Genomic DNA, 16,925 nt, shown 5'->3' with positions numbered 1-16,925 from the left:
TTGATGTTACAGTTTGGTGGTTCAATTGGCGCCATTTATTGGTTCTTCCAGTTCCAGAATTAACTATTTTTGGAACGAGAACAAGTTTTGTGTAGAAAAAAAGTCCAAGTTTGCTTGTTGGCCACTTGCTTTGCTTCCCAGACCAGTTTCTTGTATCGCGCTTCCGCAGTTTGGAGAACTCAACATTGCGCAGGTCAGCCTCATGGTTTGGTTTATATATTGGTCTGGCCAGTTTAGCCACTTTTCTTTTCTCTTTCCGAAGAGCACAGGTGTACCATGATTTAAGTCCCTTTGATAGAAAACCATTAATGCTGCTGAGATAAAATTTGGTTTATATATTAGTCTGGCCAGTTTAGCCACTTTTTGTTCCCCTTCCCGAAGAGCATAGGTGTACCATGATTTGGTCCTTTTGACAGAAGACCATTAATGCTGCTGAGATTAAAGAAGACACTGGCTAATTTGGAGTATAGGGTTCCCAAAGTATTTGTGCAAGTTACATGGCTGAATGGATCAATTACTATGGTACTTGTTTTTAGATGATACATTCCTTATCATTTCTGCTGTTCCATTATTTAAAATGCTTCTCTACGTTTGATGTCCATTAAACACGTCCTGCTCTTAGGCTTGTAGAGAAGTATCCTAAATTATTTGCATGCTGGAATTTATAGCAGCCTATCTGCAGTACTGTTTTCTGTGGAAGTGGTCCCTTTCCAGTCGATGTTCGAACTGGAATTCTATGAGCTGTATAAAAAGGGTAAGCAAGAAAATGGCATAATCGAGTTATGTGTCACGTTTCAGCACCATGTGCGAAGGCCACCAGATGGCCGTACTTATTGCAGCCATTCAAAGCTTGTAGGTCGATGCTGTGAAGTATTGCAATTAAGTCATTGCCGAAAATGTCTCACTTCTGCAGGTGGAACTGTCAGGATGGATTCTGCCAGGTTAAATCTTATAGTTTAGTGAACTAAATATCTGCATCAAAGTGAAAATAATTTAGATTAAAGTCTCCCATGCTGATTAGTCTGGTATCAGGGTGTGCTAAGGTGAATTCCTAGTAGTTGCAGAAATTATCTACTTTGTTTTTTTATTTACAGATGTTTGATCGGGCTTCAGGTATTTGCATAACATTAGAAGTTTCCGATGCAGCCAGTTTGAAATGGTTAACGATATGACCAGAAGCCATCATTCCCTAATATTTAATCTTTCTGTTTTAAAAATTCATGCTTGTTCTACATACAATTGACAGCCTTCTGCTGGACTCCCTTTTGCAGTCATCTTGACAGCGGGTATGAAGTGTAATTCATAACCAGCCAGGAGAGTTGGTTTTGTCGCCCAAGTTTCTTGCAGGCAAATCAGATCAAATTGCAACAGATAATTAATAGCATTCTCTTGCGTACTGATTTAATTCCATCCCACATTATACCAGGTGTTTGCTCAATTTGCCAAACTGCCAAACTACCACACTCCGGGACTCTGATGTACTGTGGAGCCACTGACTATTGCTTGTCGATTGTGGTTTGCCAGAGTTCCGGTTAATGAGAAGCAGTCTTGTTGCATTTGTTTGAGGGGCTTTCTCCCTGAAATGCTAGTTCTGCCTCCTTGATTTCTGATGTCGACAGTAATCTTAATTGACTAAAACCCCTCAGGGTTATGCGCACGTATTGGCTGCTGTACTGAATTGCTAATGGAATCAGGAGGTGGTTATTAATTGAGCTTGAGTTAGCTTGGTACACGAAATTGAGTTGAGTGATTGCTTGCTCAGTACAACACTGAAAATGGATGCTAGATTTGTTTGATTTTGATGCCCCAGTTCAATAGCATTGTTGTCTCTGATTGAGTAGGTAGTCTGCTGCAGCCTTGGAATTTAAAGTTAGGTTGGTTGTCTCCTATCCCTGGGAGGAATGCAATTTTACTGATTTTCTGAGCTAAGAACTTAAAAAAAAAAATCTTTTTATTAACAGACTCGAGAGACCACATCATATAGAGACAATACCATGAGGACATTAGTTGCCATGTACAGAAAATCATAGTCGACACAATCTCGGGTGGAGCAGGCCCCGTTGTTATTCAACACCAAATTACTGGTCTATAACCCTCCCTCCCCCACCCCAGCCCTCTGTATCTCCTCCATGGCATCCATACCGTTCCCATTTCTTGGCACACACCCTGCTCTTATACACTGTTTCCTCTGCTCTCTGGCACCAATCGAGGTCACGTTTCCATTCCTCAATCAGGGGGAGGGGCGTGCCTGGGCCCCCCCCCCCAATTTCTGGCAATGTTGCACTTGGCCACCCCCGCTGACAATGCCAACCATATACCCACATATCTGGACCAGTCTGCCTCGCCTCTAATCATGAGAAGAAGCCATTTGGGGTCTAGTGCGATAGGCTCGCCCACCACTTCCGACATGACTTCCGTAACCTTCCGCCAGAATATGGAAACCTCGGGACATTCCCACAGTATGTGTATGAAGGTACCTTCCTCTCCGCACGCCCTAACACACTGCGCAGACATGGCACGACCCCAGGTGAGTGTGAGGATAGTAGATGCGATGCAGGATCTTAAGCTGCACTAATCTGAATCTAACGCGCATAGCCACTTCCCTAGGGCTCTGGAACGCCTCTTGCCAGTCCTCATCATCGAGAACTCCTAGGTCATCGGTCCAGGCCGCCCTAAGAGAGACCAAGGGATCTGGGAGGTTGGTGATCAATTTGCGGTAGATCGGGGAGGTGGGTTTCCCCTGTATTGGATCCAGCAATATCTGGTCTTCAAGCGGGGAATAGTCTGGAATAGAAACCCCCTGTTGGATGTGAGTACGCAAAGCATGTGAATGCCGCAGATGTGTGTATCGCTGCGAGTCATGCATATTGTATTCTTTCTGCAAATAGTCAAATGAACAAGGTCAGTCTCCCTTCCATACGTCGCCCAGGTACTCAACGCCAATCCGGCGCCAGCCCCATAAATACTGACAGAGCAGCCACTTCCTTAAGAGGATCGCCCGCCCAAAGCGGCATTCTGCCCATCAGCCGCCCAGCCCAGCCCAGGGATTTGTTGGCGTCTTTTCAACATTGAACCACCACCTTAGTATGTTCCGGCCAGTCTGGGCACATCCGCCAAGAATACAATTACCCTGTGACATCAATGCCCTATCCTCTGTAGGCCGGCTCTTTTATCCCCACATAGACCCAATCATTATTCTCCTGCAGTTGGGGGAACTGCAATCACTCCATCAAAGACACCCCTATGTAGTTTCTGTAGGGCAATTCTCGGCGACCCGCCCGCCCACCCACAGCAAAGACCACACTTCCTGTGCTATACACTTAAAAATCATCTGTGGTACCTGGAAGGGAGTGTTCTGCAGTATGTATAGAAGTTGCGGTAGCATCAACATCTTATATAGAGCTGCCCGTCCCATAAGTGAGAGCGGAAGCAAGCGCCAGTGGCTAACATCAGCAGCTAGACGACTCATTTGAGGCCCCAGATTTCTCGCCAGGAATTCTTTCTGGTCTCCGGTGATGTATATCCCCAAGTATTTAAAACCATCCACCGGGGCTGCGGAACACCGTGAAACACAGGAGGGGGAGGGGATGGGGGGGTGGGGTTGGGTTGGGGGTCCTGAGAGAGGAAAGATTGCCGGCTTTGACCAGTTGATATTGTATCCCGAATAGCTACCGAACAACTCAAAAATATGTAGGACCGCACTATGGAGTAATACGGCCGTGCCAGATATAGTACTATGTAGTCATCGTATAAGGAAATACACCCTTCCCAATCTTCTGGTGCCTGCAACCCCCAAATCTCAGGATCCCTCCTGACCCAGTGAGCCAGGGGCTCCAATGCTAGGGTAAACAGGAGCGGTGAGAGAGGACATCCCTGCTGCGTGCCCCACCGAAGCTGAAAGGATTGAGGCAGGGCACCATTCACCCTTACTCGCACCGTGGGTCCCTCGTATAGGAGCTTGACCCAGCTGCAAAAGGAAGGGCCAAAGCCCAGCCGCTGAAGGGCCATAAACAAGTAAGGCCATTCGATACTGTCAAAGGCCATTGAGGCGTCTAGTGACATTAAGGCCGTCTGCTGAGATACATTACCCTCGGTCATGTGCAACACCCCATAAAGCCGTCGCAGGTTGAGCCTAGTGCTTATACTAGGCATGAACCCTGACTGGTCCACGTGCACCAGTTCCTTAATTACCGACAGCACCCTGTCTGCCAACACCTTTGCCAGGACCTTGGCCTCTACCTTGATAAGGGAGATAGGCCTATAGGAGCTGCACTGGTCTGCCGACTTACCCTCCTTGTAAATCATCACTATCGTGGCTGCCCGTTGGTCCGCCGGGAGATGACCTACCTCTCGCGCCTCCTGCAGCATCTCTAAGAGCGGGGGGAGTATGATCGTTGCCTGCTTCTTGTAAATTTCGACTGGAAGCCCATTGGATCCGGACGCCTTCCCCAGATTAAGCGAGTTCAATGCTTTATCCAATTCTTCTACCGTCAGGTTCGCCACTAGATCACAGGCTTCTGGGGGCACCGGTGGCATGTTAAAATCCCTAAGGAATTCCTCACAGTCTGCTGTCGACCTTGTGCTCACCGGAGCGTACACATGCTCAAAGTGCACCGCCAAGGTCTCTGTGACGTCAGAACTGGTGGTCTGAAGCACTCCTGTGTCACGGATCCCCATCAAACAGGACCTATCTCTGCCCCGCCTCTCCAGCCACACTAAGAGTTCAAGGGCCTTATCCGCCCATCGTAGAGGCGGTTTTGGGTGGCTAGCACATATGCCCGTGCCTCTCCGTCCGCTAGTGCTCGTAGGTCCCACTGTTTCAGCTCTAATCGATGTCGCGAATCCGCGCATGACGCCTTCTCAGCCTCGCCCTCCATCTGACTGATCTCTTGCTCGAGCTGTCTACATTCCAGGGTCTCTTTCTTTTTCTGCGCTCCAATTAGTCCCTGTGCCTGCCCCCTCAATACCATCTTGTATGCCTCCCAGAGCGTGATAAGCGACTGTACTGTCCCCTTATTTTCTTTAAAATACTGCTCGGAACCCTCCCAGATCTTATCAGTAAGTAATGGTTCTCGCAGTCACCATGGATCTATCCGTGGGAAGGCTGCCCTATCAATAATCGGGCCTTTGAGTGTGGCACACACCGGTGCATGATCAGAGATCCCCCTCGCCACGTGGTATGCATAAGAGAAGTCCCCCACTTTATCTGTGTGCATGAACAAATGGTCTGTTCTGGAGAAGGACCCATGCCTGGCCGAGTAGAAAGTGTAGTGCCTTAGTGAAGGATTATGTGCCCGCCATAGATCCACCAGACCCAGCGCCCTCGTGAAGTCCGCAAGGCCATGTTCCCCCTGTGCGCTCATTTGAGGGCCAGACCTATCAATTTCAGGGTTCATTACTGCATTTGTGTCCCCGCTAATAAGTAGGGTGCCTGTGGGTAAGCCCATTATGAGTGAACTGAGCTGTGGGAGGATCGCCGAGTGAAGCTACGGCGTTATATAGCATGAGCTGAACACCAGAAGGCGCCCCTCCCATTTGCCCGTCGCTGCGGCAAAAAAAACAACAGGGTCTGTCCACGTGTCCGTGATTACCGGGGGCAGCGCTTTGAGTATGAGGATGCCCACCCCCCTGGCCCTGGTCTAAGCTAAGAACTTTGAGTTATTTTGTAATGATTTCAATCATTTTAAGATGATATTGCGGTTAAGATAATCTTGGGGACCCTTGATCTATATAGTGGTTTTAGAAGGATATCCATTTCCTGTTGATTATCAGGATTCCGGCAAGGAAGCGCCACTTTTTTGCACAACGGTAAAGATTTCTTTATTAGAGCCAGTGATTCACTCAGAATACATGACGGTAAAGGGCTTTTGTTAGGCTTACTCCATACTGAAGAGGCTTCAGCTGCTATGATAATTTCCCTAGTCAGTGTAGCTTTGTCTGTCGTATTGTCCGAGAAGCAAGGTAAACTAGACAATTGGGAAAGATTAGTTGCCTTGAAATCTTTTACATTGGTTTGTAAGATGGATGGTACTTCTTTTAGTACCTCTTTTAGCTTTGAAACAAAAGATTGGCACAGGCAAAAGTACAGGGTTAAGCGCCTTCGAGGTTGCTGTTTGAGCTTGAATTATTAATTAATTCAGCTCATTAAGGTTGGAGTCAATCCCCGCAACCAACGTCTACAGTTCTTCAGCAGCAGCACATTGTTTTTCCATGGTTACATTTTGCCTTGAAAGTACTGTAATCATAGCATTCAGGGGAGCTGAACGTGTGTACCAATTGGTTGAGTAATTTTTAAAATTGGGCATATTATTTTTTTCAGACTCTTCTGGAGTAATATGTTCCCAGAACTCAGTTGTGCTGGCTTCGAGAAACTCGTTATCAGCAGCATAACGAGCACTCTTGTTGACTTCCTGGTGAGGGGTGGAATTGAAGTGCTTTTTTGTTGCTTTTAGCTTCTTGAGGTCAGAGGTCAGACCTGCTGATGACCAAAAGTTGTGGTGAGGACTGGCGAACGCTAATGAAGTAGAGATAAAACCTTGGAGACTTCTTTGCATTCAGCGTTTTTTGGTGTCTGGCATTGCCTGATTTCCTGAATTAGCCAAGATCTCCCAGTTAGGAGCTGGTTGCTAAATGTACGTTGCTGTGTCCATGGCGTGTAATCAAGGTCAATTTGTAATCTAACCATCTTGTAAGATGTGGTCCCCGGGGTTAAGTCCTTGTTTCTTACATGTGAAGAATACAAATGTACTTGCGTGCGAGTTTGCATGCGAGCTCAGTCAGTCACAAGTTACCAATTGAGAGCCGTTGGGTTACGACGGTAACAGCTTTTGGGACTGTTACCTCTAGGTGTTTCCTCTTGGTGCTGGCAATGGTGACTTGCAAGCAGGGCCAAGGGAGGGCTGTGGCACAAGCCGTACCGACCCTTAGGCCAGCTGCTTCTGCACACCATAGGAATACGGATCTCCTTTGCCCTCGGCAACTAAAGGCGTTGCTCACCATGGTCGCAGCAATATTCTGCGCTAGATGGAGGCAGCGTGTGGAAGAAACTGAGGAGGAATCAGGGACAATAGAGTAATTACACTCCATTGTTATTGTTGTAAATAAGAGCTGGAGCCTGGTATCATGTAGGTTACTTTATTCAAGTCTTCAGGATGATAAGTCAAGTTAGAAAGAAGACCCACCAGGAGTGACCAGCTTGCCACTCAGCCTGCCTGGTTCCAACTGCCAGTTGTCACCAGGCTAAGCCCCAAACACTCCATGATGTCACCCAAGGTTCTAGTGGTGACATCATGTGAGTGACCATGAAATCCCCAGAGGTAGAAAGAAGACAGGCTAAATATAACACATCTCCTTTCTTTAGGGAAATCAACAAGATGGAAATACAATAAATAAAATTAGCTTGTGTGTACACATCCATATGAAAGTACACATACATCCATTCCACAGATGGAGAACAAACACATCCCAAACAGTTACAAACAAAAGTCAATGACAACACATCCCAAACACAACCAGTCCCAAGTCCCAGCTCCTTTCCTTGGGAAACACAAATACAAACTTAATGGAGTCAACTTTGCTCCGTAACGGGGTATAACCCTCCCCGTAACCTGCACCTTGGAGTAGCCTCTGCTCTGTCCCCAAATACTAAAGGGGTACCCTTACATTTTAAAGAACATACTCTAAACTGTAATGGGGTACAACTCTCCCCGTGAACCATAACTGGGATACATTCATAATCCCAAAACCATAAAAGAGGCAGGGTACACTTCATAGAAAATATGAGTAAAGAAGTTTATAACTCCCAACACACAACCACACATGCAAGCCATGTATACAAATTTGAAAAACAACTCCTCCTATAATAAACTGTACAGGGCCCTCCTGACCCCAAAAGCAACAAGCCATTAATGCACACCACCCTGTAGGTGCACAATAATACGACACTTGCCACTCACACGCCACTCACGACACCTGAAAATACTCCTCGTAGCTCACAGCAGTCTAAACGCAACACTACGCAGGTACTCACTGTACACACCATTAATTTGTAACCAACCATACCAAAAAGAAAATACACTCTTCCCTGAAACATAGTGTATAAGGCACACTCCACCCCAAAATGAACAGTAATGAGACAAAAGAACCACCACACACACTCACCAACCACCACTCCCAGAAAGCACGAGACAAACACTACAAATGACCAGCAAAAATAATGTTAAAAAAAAAATCCCATGCTCCGGTGAGCGGTCTCTCACCCGAGTTCTCCTCAAAGTTCTCTTCAGTGGTAGGAAACGCTGTAAATATGGCAAGATTTGCGACGTCTTCCATAAAAATAAACAGCATTCGGATAATACTCCCCTCATTGTCAGGGCTTTACTCCCCTGTCCCATCCAGAATGTTTGTGCCAGGCTTTAATAAATCGACCATCAAGAGTTCTTTTATTCCCCTGAAAAATAGTTGCACACGAGTTACACTTTTCATCCCAAAAGTAAAACTTTCTTGCGATGTGACACACACTGCCATGTTAAAACGGCAATATTCTCTCTTCTCTAGTCCCATGGGTCGTTTCCATGGTGACGCTCGGTGTAATGCTCTAATGAGATGGTGGCACGCATTCCACGCAGCGCTGGGTGGCTCTGGGCACGCCTCTGCTGCCAAACGTGCAAGTGCAGGACAAAGGAATCACGTCATAAGAAGCTGAAGGGAGAAGGTAGGCTGCACGCGTTCCTCGTGCTCTTCTCATTTAAAAAGAAAAATGACAGTTATGTATTGCGCAGATAACCTGCGATGTCTAAAAATGTCAATGAAAGTTTATGTACTTGTGGCACATTTCTCATCAGAATGACCTCGCTCATATTTCAAGAACAGCCATTTCCAGTTGCGCCTTTCACATTGCGCAGGTCGAATAATGTTGAATGAGTGCATGTCTTGTCTTCTGCTTCAAACTTTCTTTAATTTAAAAGTTCTTTAATTTAAAAGTTCTTGAAAAGTTCCTTAATACTTGCTTTTGCTTTGCGCTGAGGGTTCTTTTCTTCTTGTTCCCGTTGTCTGCACCTTGTAAATACGCTCCAAAATTTCTCAAAGTTGCCAAAAATGTTGTAAATAAGAGCTGGAGCCTGGTATCATGTAGGTTACTTTATTCAAGTCTTCAGGATGATAAGTCAAGTTAGAAAGAAGACCCACCAGGAGTGACCAGCTTGCCACTCAGCCTGCCTGGTTCCAACTGCCAGTTGTCACCAGGCTAAGCCCCAAACACTCCATGATGTCACCCAAGGTTCTAGTGGTGACATCATGTGAGTGACCATGAAATCCCCAGAGGTAGAAAGAAGACAGGCTAAATATAACAGTTATGTTATGTTATGTTATGTTATTTATATTTGTACCGCGCACAGCTGCCCCAGCGAAGGGGCGTCCTGGCGCTTTGACAAGGTAAACACAACACAACACCAGAAGACACAGTAGAGGCAAGAAAAACATCAGAAAACTAAACAAATAAAAAAGTCCCTGGTTTGTCCCAGCATTGGCGGTCACTTTTTACCTATAGAATGTGCCTTTCAGCATCTTCCTGCACCTTTAAATCACTGATCACTGGAGATCGTGGCCTCCTTTGCGCACTTGGTGGACTCAGGAAACCTGATGCAGAAGCAGGTTGGGATCAGCGGATGGGCCGATTGGACATCCAGCTGCTCAGCACCCACTTAAAATGACTGTTTCCAGCACTCAAAGCTCTGACACTCTCACATGAGCCAGAATAGATTCCGAGAAACCTGATAATGGTTAAGTACTCCTGATGGGGCATGTTACAGATGTAGCACTCAAGCTCATATTGTTAATGCTAACTATTGTTCAGCTTTAGGTAAAACGTGCATGAAAGGAAAATAAGTAATTGTGCGAGAGTTTGTAAGAATTTGACAAAGATTGTTTATATGGAAGGACAGGATTATTTAGGTTCGGTCAAAACTCAGGAAGAAGTTGACATTAAGATCAGAATGGAGTTATCAGTCAACATGTCCGAAGACAAGCTTGGGAAAAAGGGAGATCCTAATTGTAAGATAAAGACTGGTGAAGCGGGGCGTGGCTTGACTGCCAGTAATGGCGGACGCATGAGCTGGGAGCTCTGCACTGACCCGATAATTATCCGGTCAAATATGAAGCAACCGGTGGACCGACGGACATGGAGGGGTGCGCGGTAGCTCTGTAGGGGACCGCTGACTCCTGTGGGGGCCCGTGGTGAAAGGACAGCTGAGCCGCGACAGAGCACCCGAGAGCGGACCGAAGGCTGGGCTGGGCGTGGCCGCGGTAGACTGCTGCGAGGAGCGCGAGGCTGGGGGCCAGGCTGAGTGACGGCCTCGCCTGACTGCTGCGGTGTCTTCCCCCCTTTGAGGAAACCTGAGGACGGGAGAAGCGGGGGCTTGCCCCGCAGAGGCGAATACCCGAATGCTGCAGAACCGAGGCGGCAGCGGCGAGTGATACGTGAGCCCCGCAGAACAGGTGGCACTGCGACTCCGGCAATGTGCGCAGGCAGCTGTGATCTGTTAAGAGCCGGGCGTGTGCTTGGCCCAGACCTGGACACACCAGCGGTGCCGAGAGTGGATCTGGAGGGCTGCCATACCCGGCTCACACTTATGAGCTTTCCCTGCCACCACCATTAAGGGAATACAAACACAGTGAGTCTGCGGCAATTACCAAACGCGGTGCGCGGCGCAGTGGAAGCAAGTGCATGAGAGACTGGGTCTGAGCTGAAGCTTGAGAGAGGGAAACCGGAGAGGCCAGTCGGCTTGAGCAGTAGCCCTTTGGAGCCAGACTGGGCGCAGCTGGGCCTCGCAAAATAAAGGTGGAGCGACCCCGGCGACAGAAGACCTCTTAGATGTTGGACGCGCCTGGCCCAGTGACCACAGGAAGGACCTGTGACCAAGGGACACTCAGAGCGGCGCCCTGGAGAGTCCCTGGGACTGAGTGACATGAACAGTCGGAAGGCAGACCGGCGTGATAGAGAAGGCCATGGGCAGAGACATGGTGACCCCTGTGGGGGTGAGAGACATTTGAATCTCCACAGGCCTAGGCAACGTGCATTGCTAGAGTGTAGTAGTAGTGACGCGACTAGCTGCTGCCTCAGAGAGGCTTGATATCTGAGGCCCTGGGCCGGGCAGGGGCTGGGAGAAAAACAGTGACACGGTTGTGCGGTAAGAGACCCGTGACTGCCCCCTGCCGCCCCTCCTCACCCCGCCAGAACGTGATGGGCGGAGGAGAATAACGGCACAATATATACCGGGGGCACAGCGGCAACAGCAACTACGGGAGACTGCTACAAGACCCCCCAGCTGCATTTAGTAGTAAAGCTGGGCAAGACCAGAACGAAAACACGGAGGCTGCCCCTGATCTCAAAGAAGATTCGCGAGAACAGGCCCAAGGCACTCTGAAGGCACAGCTGCTCGAGGATCCCATACAATAGCAACTAGCTAAAATCTAAGAGGCATTATCCGATACCAAAGAGACGCTGCACCAAGATACAAGTACGGTATCGTTTTTGCAAGGCCTTCTACGCGCAGAAAACCAGAAACTTAATGAAAGGGTGAAAATAGTGGAGACGAATTTCGAGGAGTTATCCCTGGCACACCAAGCACTGACCAGAAAAGTGGTGGAAATTACAGACAGAATCAAGATACTGAAACGCAGGGCAGAGGATAGAGAAGGGTGCAGCTGAAGAAACAATATTCGTATTTTGGGCCTGTATGAGGGGGTAAAAAAATATTTTTAACACAATGGCTTACTTAGAACCCTGGCTCCGGAAAGTTGTTGTGCTGGAGGGCCTGACACAGGTCTATATCCTTGAGAGAGCGCACCGTGTTACGGTGAGTCCGCCAGCCCAGGGCCGACCTCCGAGGCCGGTAGTGGCCAGGCTCCTACATTATAGAGACAGGGACATACTGTTACATAGGGCGCGCTCAGATGGCCCTTTTGAGGTGAATAACGGCAACATTTCTATATTCCCTTATGTCATTATTCCGCTACTTCCGCTACAAAATATCCCATCTCTAGCTGCATTTCATGTGCAGTAATAGAATAGGGCCAACTTTCATTACCCCTGTTAAAACCCACCCCTGTCCCATGCTCCCAGCACTCCAAAAGTGTATAAGGAATCATGAATGTGTATTATAAATTATAAATGTATCTGAACTTAGTTAAGATCTTGATCTGTGTTTTTGTTCTCTTGTGTACGCATTTTGCTTATTATGTATAATGGTGGTATATTTTGTATTTACTTTATGCCATATTCATATTGTACCATTCGCTAGAATTCGCCATGAATAAATGAGCATCAAAGGAAACGTTCTTATGTTTACTCACAGCTTGTCTGCAGTTGTAAAGCTCAGGTAAAACTCTGACGCTGCACATGTAAGACGCGCAACATGCACATTGTTGCTCGGGTGTGGCCAGACAATAAATAGCCACAACCGAATTCTGGAAATCACTTAGCCTTTCACCGAGTGAAGCGGAAACACTGGCTTACCTGATCTTCGTCGAGCAGGAAGCTGCTTTGCTTCGTTGCTTGGATACAATGTCACAGTAGATATCTTCTGGTTTCCTTGCCGATCCTCAGACCTGAAAGACAAAATCATGACAGCTAAGTAAAGAGTTTCTTATTTAACTGGAGCCCATCGCATAACAGCGTTAATTAAGAAAATAAAGGGACTAATTTTTGGAACGTTTTTTCCACAAGAAAAAACACAAAACGACATAGAACACTTTGCTGCAAAGTTCAAGGAACATGTTAGACTTAGTTTTTATTATTGAATTGTAATTTCTTTCAAAGTTTCACATGACGGATCAGAAGAACTTGGAGAATTAAGTAGTAAGTGCTTGGGGGCTGGTGTGATTCCAATAAGGTGAAAGTGTTACATGAAAAGGAAAAGGAAAGAAAGTTAGTAATTGTACATTATTATTTTTTTCATAAAGTTCAGGAAAATTTCAGCACAAGACATTTGACTGAGCAGCATCCACCCGACGATAACACCTCTCAAAAACTCCGGAGCTCCGTCACAAGACTCCACGGACGCTACGCAAGACTCCTGACTATCGCAGGTAGGACACGTTTAGTATCTTAACCAGGAACCTAAAAACAAAGAAGTGACTGTATCATTCTAAAAACTTGAGGTTAGAGTCTCAAGTCTACCCTGTTGCCTCGCAGGTCGACAACAGGAAGATGCAGCGTCCATATCCGGCCCTCCTCCCTACACCTTATCCCTTGGCCTTCGTGTTTGTAAATATTACACAGGTTAAAAGGTAGGGTTTTTGGGGAGTTGGCTCATAGCGTCTCTGCGAAACTTCTATCAAGTACTCCTCAGGTAAGAGTACTTATCTGACCTTAACACCTGATTACACCCTTGATGTTCAGCGAAAAACGTGCCTCTTTCGTGGAGGTTAAGAAACCTTTGAGAGCTGAAGGACTCCAATATTATCTCATCTTTCCTGCTCGGCTTCGCATAGTCTCATTTCTGCGAAGACCCTCAAGCGGCGTGGGAATGGTTGAAGACATTTAAAACTGAAACTCCCCAGTGTCGCGGGGACAGGCCTCGACGCGCCAGAGGCAAAGGTCCGGTAAACGACCGAGAAGACGACCTGCACGGAATACTTCAAAGAAACTGAGTCCTTCCCAAACAGAACGAGAGAGAGCGGTGGCACTGCAAGCAGTTGCTAAGATAGTGCTCGAAGGGAGACCTCCATCGGAGGCAGGGTGGCACTCTGTGAGGGGCACTGAGGGCTCAGACTCAGACTCTTCCAGGGGAGATAGCCTTAATATGTCACAGGTAACCCAGAACACTGCAGATGAGATTATATAGATGTGCTATGGTGGAGAATAAATGCAGCACATGCCCTGACCCCCCTCCAGAGGTGGCGGAGTTACGCTTGGAACATTGGGCTGTTCAGGTTGGACTGCTATAGAGGTTGGTGCATTGCACAACACCTTGCACCTTACACACTTCTGTGAGACACTACGTGAAGCCACGATCCCCTGAAGGACTTTACCGTAGCTGGTTTGGGCCTTGATTCGTTTTTGGAGATATATAAAGGGTTTGGGCAGGAGGCCATAGCCACACTGCTCTGGGACTGGGGAGTTTGTCTATGTTGGGACCTTTGGTTTATTTTTTCTTATTTTTGCGCAAGACTTGTCTTGTTCATGGTGTGGAGGGCAGAATGCCACTTACTTTTTTCTTCGTGGAGCTGGGTGCGGGATGGGAGGAGGTGGAAAGGGTATAGACCACACATCCTATGATGACATCACACTGTCAGACACTGAGGTTCCTTACGTGGAACATTAAGGGGATGGGGTCCATGTCCAAGAGTCATAATATACATAACTATTTGAAGAGACGGGTGCAAATACCTACCTACAGGAGACGCCTCTGTTCAAAATGGAAGTAAAAAAACTGTGCAGATGCTGGAGAGGACAGGTCTATGCCACCTCTTTCTCAGTGTATGCCCGAGAAACATAAATTTGGATCAGACCGGGGGATGCATTTCGAATTAACACAATCTGTAAAAGATAAAGAGGGCAGATATGTGTTTATTATGGGGACACTACTAAAACGAGACATCACGTTGGGTTGCATATAACGCACATTACCAAGACCAAATGGCCTTTCCACTCGTATAGCAAACATGATGATATTAGGTGGAGACTTTAATGGAGTGACAGATGTGATGTTGGATAAATCTCATCCTCCCCTACCTGGGGCTCAGACTTACTGAGTGGCAGCTGGACTAAGGAAATGGATGGCCCATTGGGGATTAAAATAAATTTTGGAGGATTCAACATGGGGGGTTAGGGAGTACTCCTTTTATTCCCCAATGCCTCAACTTCATACACGATTAGATGCCTTTTGGTGTTCACCCACCCTCACTGGTTTTATTACCCAGACAGAGTACCTGTGACGGACCCTTTCTGATCAAAGCCCCTTGTTGCGGACAGACCAATCGCATGGGGGCAGACCCCCAATCCCCACATGGCAGCTTAACCCCATGACCTTTTACGATGTAGCGTTTGGTGCTGCCCTGCACTCCCTTGTTGAGAGGTTCTTTGTCACAAATGAACATTCTACCTGCTCAGTGTTGACAGAATGGGAGGCGTTCAAGGTGGTGGTACGGGGCCACAGCATGGGGCAAGCTATAGGGGTGCGTAGAGAACTCCTCCGAGAACTGCTAGATAAGGAGGGGGAACTGCGGGCATTAGAGAACATTGAAGGGGAGGACATAGAGACCCATACATGCCTCCAAAACGTGTGTGCGCAATACAATGATACTTTAGAAAGATTAAGGTCCTATCATTATAGAACATATATTGATAGGGTACAAGAGGAGGAGAGGAGAACTGGTCAGCTGTTGGCCTGGTTAATTAAACCGGAAACTCACAGAACCCCAATTATGCATATACAGACTACAGATGGCCTGACTGTGTATGACCCAGAAGCGATCAATGATTTATTCCGCAGCTATTATGAGACCATTTATGCCACCCCACTTGGGGCCTCCTGTGAACAACTTTGCACTTTCTTGTGCCCCCTGACTCTCCACACCCTAGAAGATGATGCCGGGGAGGAGTTGGGGTGACCTGTGACTCTACAGGAGGTTCGGGGAGCTATCTCCTCTATGGCTAATGGGAAGACACCGGGCCGGATGTCCTTCCTGCTGAATTTTACAGGAAATAGGAGTCCGAACTAGCCCCGAGACTGATGTCCCTATATGCATAGGCACTACATCTGGGCCACCTGCCAGAAACCACGCGAAATGCATTGGTGATCCTACTCCCCATAACTGTGGCCCCAGACACCGGGGTGAAAGAATATTGGCCTCTATGCTCAATACTGATTTTAAAATACTTAGTAAAGTGCTGGCGCTTAGGTTATTCCACATATGAAGAGCCTAATCCATGGAGATCAAAATGGGTTCATCCCCTCCCGCAGTACTTCACATAAATTACGTAGACTGTACTCTATGCTTTACCACCCAGAGGCAGGGAACCTACAGCAGGGCACCATTTTGTCAGTCGACCTAGCGATGGCCTTTGACACCGTGAGCTGGGACTATCTATTGGAGGTCATGGGGCGCCTGGAGTTAGGGGAAGATTGGGTGAAGTGGGTGAAATTATTGTATACACACGCCTCACTGCGAGGGTTAAGATGGGTAAGAACATCTCATCACAAGACCGGGTAGCACGGGGCACTAGACAGGGATGCCCACTTTCGCCACTCCTATTTGCGCTTGCGATAGAGCCCCTGATCGAACTATTCCGTCAGGGAGGGTAGGATACAGGACTAACAATCGACAGGAGAACATACACTATCTCTCTATATGCGGATGATTTAGTGATGCCGTAAAAGGCACAGAGACTGCTCTCCGACTCCAGGAACATTTGGGAGGCTGTCGAGTTTGGGGGTTAATAAGTGGAAAATATACCTGTTCCCAGCGGCTGGACCACGGGTCAGGACCCCCGTCCTACCCGCAGAAGGCGCAGTGACGGATGAAAAACCATTTGATATCCATTATCGTTTGGCTGTTTTTCAGGATCTAAATGAATCCAGGAAAAAACAAAGCAATGTCCATCTAAAGCAGACCGCCACTGAGGAAGTCAAGGTAGTCACGGCAAGACCTGTCTAGACCCCAAAAGTCGGAGATCTGGTCAGAGAGAAAATTGCAGACAAAAAGGAATTTGGACCCTCTTACAGAAAACCTGTACCAGTCCTTGCGGTACACAGAACAAGAACTGTGCTGCTCCCGCCTCTTGCCGCAAAAAAGTAGAAAAAGATTTGTCTCAATCGACTTATTCAAACCACACTATGTGGCCGATACTAAACAGTAGGCCTAGTGGACTCCGCTGTAGCAGACGCCCTCCTCTAGCTACAATCCAATAAGTTCAAACAGAA

General features: G+C 47.4%; 1 protein-coding gene across 3 annotated transcripts in view; it reads right to left on the bottom strand.

Moving 5' to 3' along the window:
• Positions 1-16,925, bottom strand: part of TSEN34 (tRNA splicing endonuclease subunit 34) — a 167,824-nt gene that overhangs the window by 121,251 nt on the left and 29,648 nt on the right. The window contains exon 2 of one of the 3 annotated variants that reach the window (XM_086930345.1): positions 12,515-12,606. Coding sequence is in view for 1 of the 3 variants with exons in the window: in XM_086930344.1 (XP_086786470.1) it covers positions 12,352-12,399 (48 nt within the window). In the remaining 2 variants the exon portion in view is untranslated. Of the gene's footprint in view, positions 1-11,774; positions 11,797-12,351; positions 12,456-12,514; positions 12,607-16,925 lie in introns of those variants that run through there. The other 2 variants (XM_086930344.1, XM_086930347.1) reach the window with 2 other exon arrangements.

The sequence above is a fragment of the Lissotriton vulgaris genome, chromosome 7 (assembly GCF_964263255.1).
Source record: "Lissotriton vulgaris chromosome 7, aLisVul1.2, whole genome shotgun sequence".
NCBI classification, from domain to species: domain Eukaryota; kingdom Metazoa; phylum Chordata; class Amphibia; order Caudata; family Salamandridae; genus Lissotriton; species Lissotriton vulgaris.
This window is presented reverse-complemented; position numbering and strand designations above follow the sequence as displayed.